The sequence below is a fragment of the Trifolium pratense genome, linkage group LG2 (genome assembly GCF_020283565.1).
Source record: "Trifolium pratense cultivar HEN17-A07 linkage group LG2, ARS_RC_1.1, whole genome shotgun sequence".
Classification (NCBI taxonomy): domain Eukaryota; kingdom Viridiplantae; phylum Streptophyta; class Magnoliopsida; order Fabales; family Fabaceae; genus Trifolium; species Trifolium pratense.
In genome coordinates, this window is record NC_060060.1 from 54,321,293 (window position 1) to 54,323,359 (window position 2,067).

Here is a 2,067-nt window from a genome sequence, read left to right on the forward strand (position 1 = left end):
CTGGTATTGTTTAAAGCTGTCTGCATAATGTGGTAATAAGGTAGTATCTCAAAATCCCTGTCCCGTTGAAGGCGGATCTGTAAAATTCCTCGTCAATTCTTACACAGTTTCTGCTAATTATGTGGCTGGGGCCGAGATCCATCGCTGCCAAATTGTGCAGACAGTTTTGACATCTGTTTACTGGTTAATTGTATCAGCTCAGAAGGGAATTGGACTATTTCTCATTGGTCTTGATGCTGTCGGGTTTGTCCCATCGTAGCATGTTCACTACAAGGACTATTTAGTGGTGATATATGTTTACCACTCTGTATGTTAGCTTCTTTTAGGTCTTTTGTTTGTTATGCTGTGATATTGCTATCTCATGGATGACATAATTGTGCATTACTGGTAGAATTAAGGTGTGCTTTTGTTGGTTTGGTCGTGGACTTGTAGATTTGATGTCCTTATATTAAGGGATACTGAAATACTATATATCTTCAGTGTGTGGACTTTTTCTTGGTTTTGAATTGCTCCTTGTTTTAATATGATGTACTACTATACTGCTAATTACTGGTTCTATTAGCCTCTATTTTAAACTAAAGCCTCTATTTTAAGCTAAGTTACCAAATATTGTTATTGAAGTGATTACTCTACTCTACTGCTAAAGTGATGCAACTCATTGTGTTCTAGGTGGTTTGATAAAAGAGGAGTGCTAGCAACACACTCTTTAACAAACACACTCTAACACACTCTCTTTTATTGGTTAAAATTTATATGGGTCTCATAAAAGTTATATGGGTCCACATTTTTTTATGGAACCCATGTGAATTTCAACCAATAAAAAAGAGTGTGTTGGAGTGTGTTTGTTAAAGAGTGTGTTGCTAGCATTATTCTTGATAAAATGTAAACATAAAACTCAATACTACTACTTACATTACATAATTTTAGCAGTAATTAAGAACAATGAGACTAACTATAATAACCGTGCATCACACACACAATAGCTTAAGACAATTCATTATTTTACCAGTATGAAAAATGTTAATTAAACTTTCATGTCTTCACTAGTAAAAAGCAACCATTACAATTGTATTTACTTTATTTATAAATTCTTATAATTATAATGGTAAATACACATTATTAAGTGGACAATTTGTATTAGTAGAACAATTTTTATACTTTGGATTTGTGCTAGTATCGAAGCAAAGTCTAACTTCCAGCAAATTCCCAGAATTTTGATCACAACTAAGTTGTGGTGCCAAGCCGCCAGTGGCTACCTTTATAGCATCCTCAATGTCTTTTCTATTTATGGGTCCTTTCCCCGGTGTTATATTTTTCTTTTGAAGAAGGTCTTTGATATTACTTTTCGCGTAAAGATCTAACGTGAGCTTAAAGTAATCAAATGCTGCCATTGTGGAGCAAGTTCCGTGAACTGTCCACTCATGATTCCATAAGCCAAAGTTGTTTCCAGTTAGAGACGGCCAAACATTTGCAATCCTAGGCTTCAGTGGCTTAAGCTGGTAAAATAAATAGAAGTAAATTATCAAATTTCCAACACCATATAAAAATAATACTAGTAAAATTAAAGCATTAAAGCTATTGATCCAGATAAACAAACCATTGTCTCCACTAATTTTTTAGTAGTTTTGCACTGTGTTGGGTGAGGTAAGGAGTTGTTCTGCGGCCACAGGCCGTGGATACTAAATTTTGAAGGTATAGCAGAGATACATGTCTTAGTTTGACAGAAAGATGGTGGCCATGTTTCAGCCAGCATGAAGTAATCAAAGTTAATTGTTGCAGAACTTGAGTGTATGAACAAAGAGAATACTAACAAAAGAAGGTAATTCATTGTTTGAAGAAGTTCCTCCAAAGACTTGATTGTTTTGATTGCGTTTCATTGATTTCAAAATACTGAATTTATAGGATCATTGCCAACTGCACCATTAATTGATCATGAAAATAGGGACTTGTTTTGCTCTCACACTACTTGCTAAATTATGTCTTTGCTGATAAGACTTACTAAGTCTATGAAATTTGATTCTATTAGGACTTTCTAATATCGACCAAAAGATCAAGTTTTGTTTTGAT

At 34.3% G+C, this 2,067-nt stretch overlaps 1 protein-coding gene across 1 annotated transcript; it reads right to left on the reverse strand.

The window, feature by feature from the left end:
* Positions 1-1,097: 1,097 nt before the first annotated feature.
* LOC123904953 (ribonuclease S-7-like) lies at positions 1,098-1,828 on the reverse strand. Its single transcript, XM_045954556.1, has 2 exons — positions 1,598-1,828; positions 1,098-1,496 (listed from the first exon to the last, which is right to left on the reverse strand). The coding sequence occupies exons 1-2, from the start codon at positions 1,826-1,828 to the stop codon at positions 1,098-1,100; spliced, it is 630 nt and encodes a 209-aa protein (XP_045810512.1).
* Between the last annotated feature and the right edge of the window lie 239 nt (positions 1,829-2,067).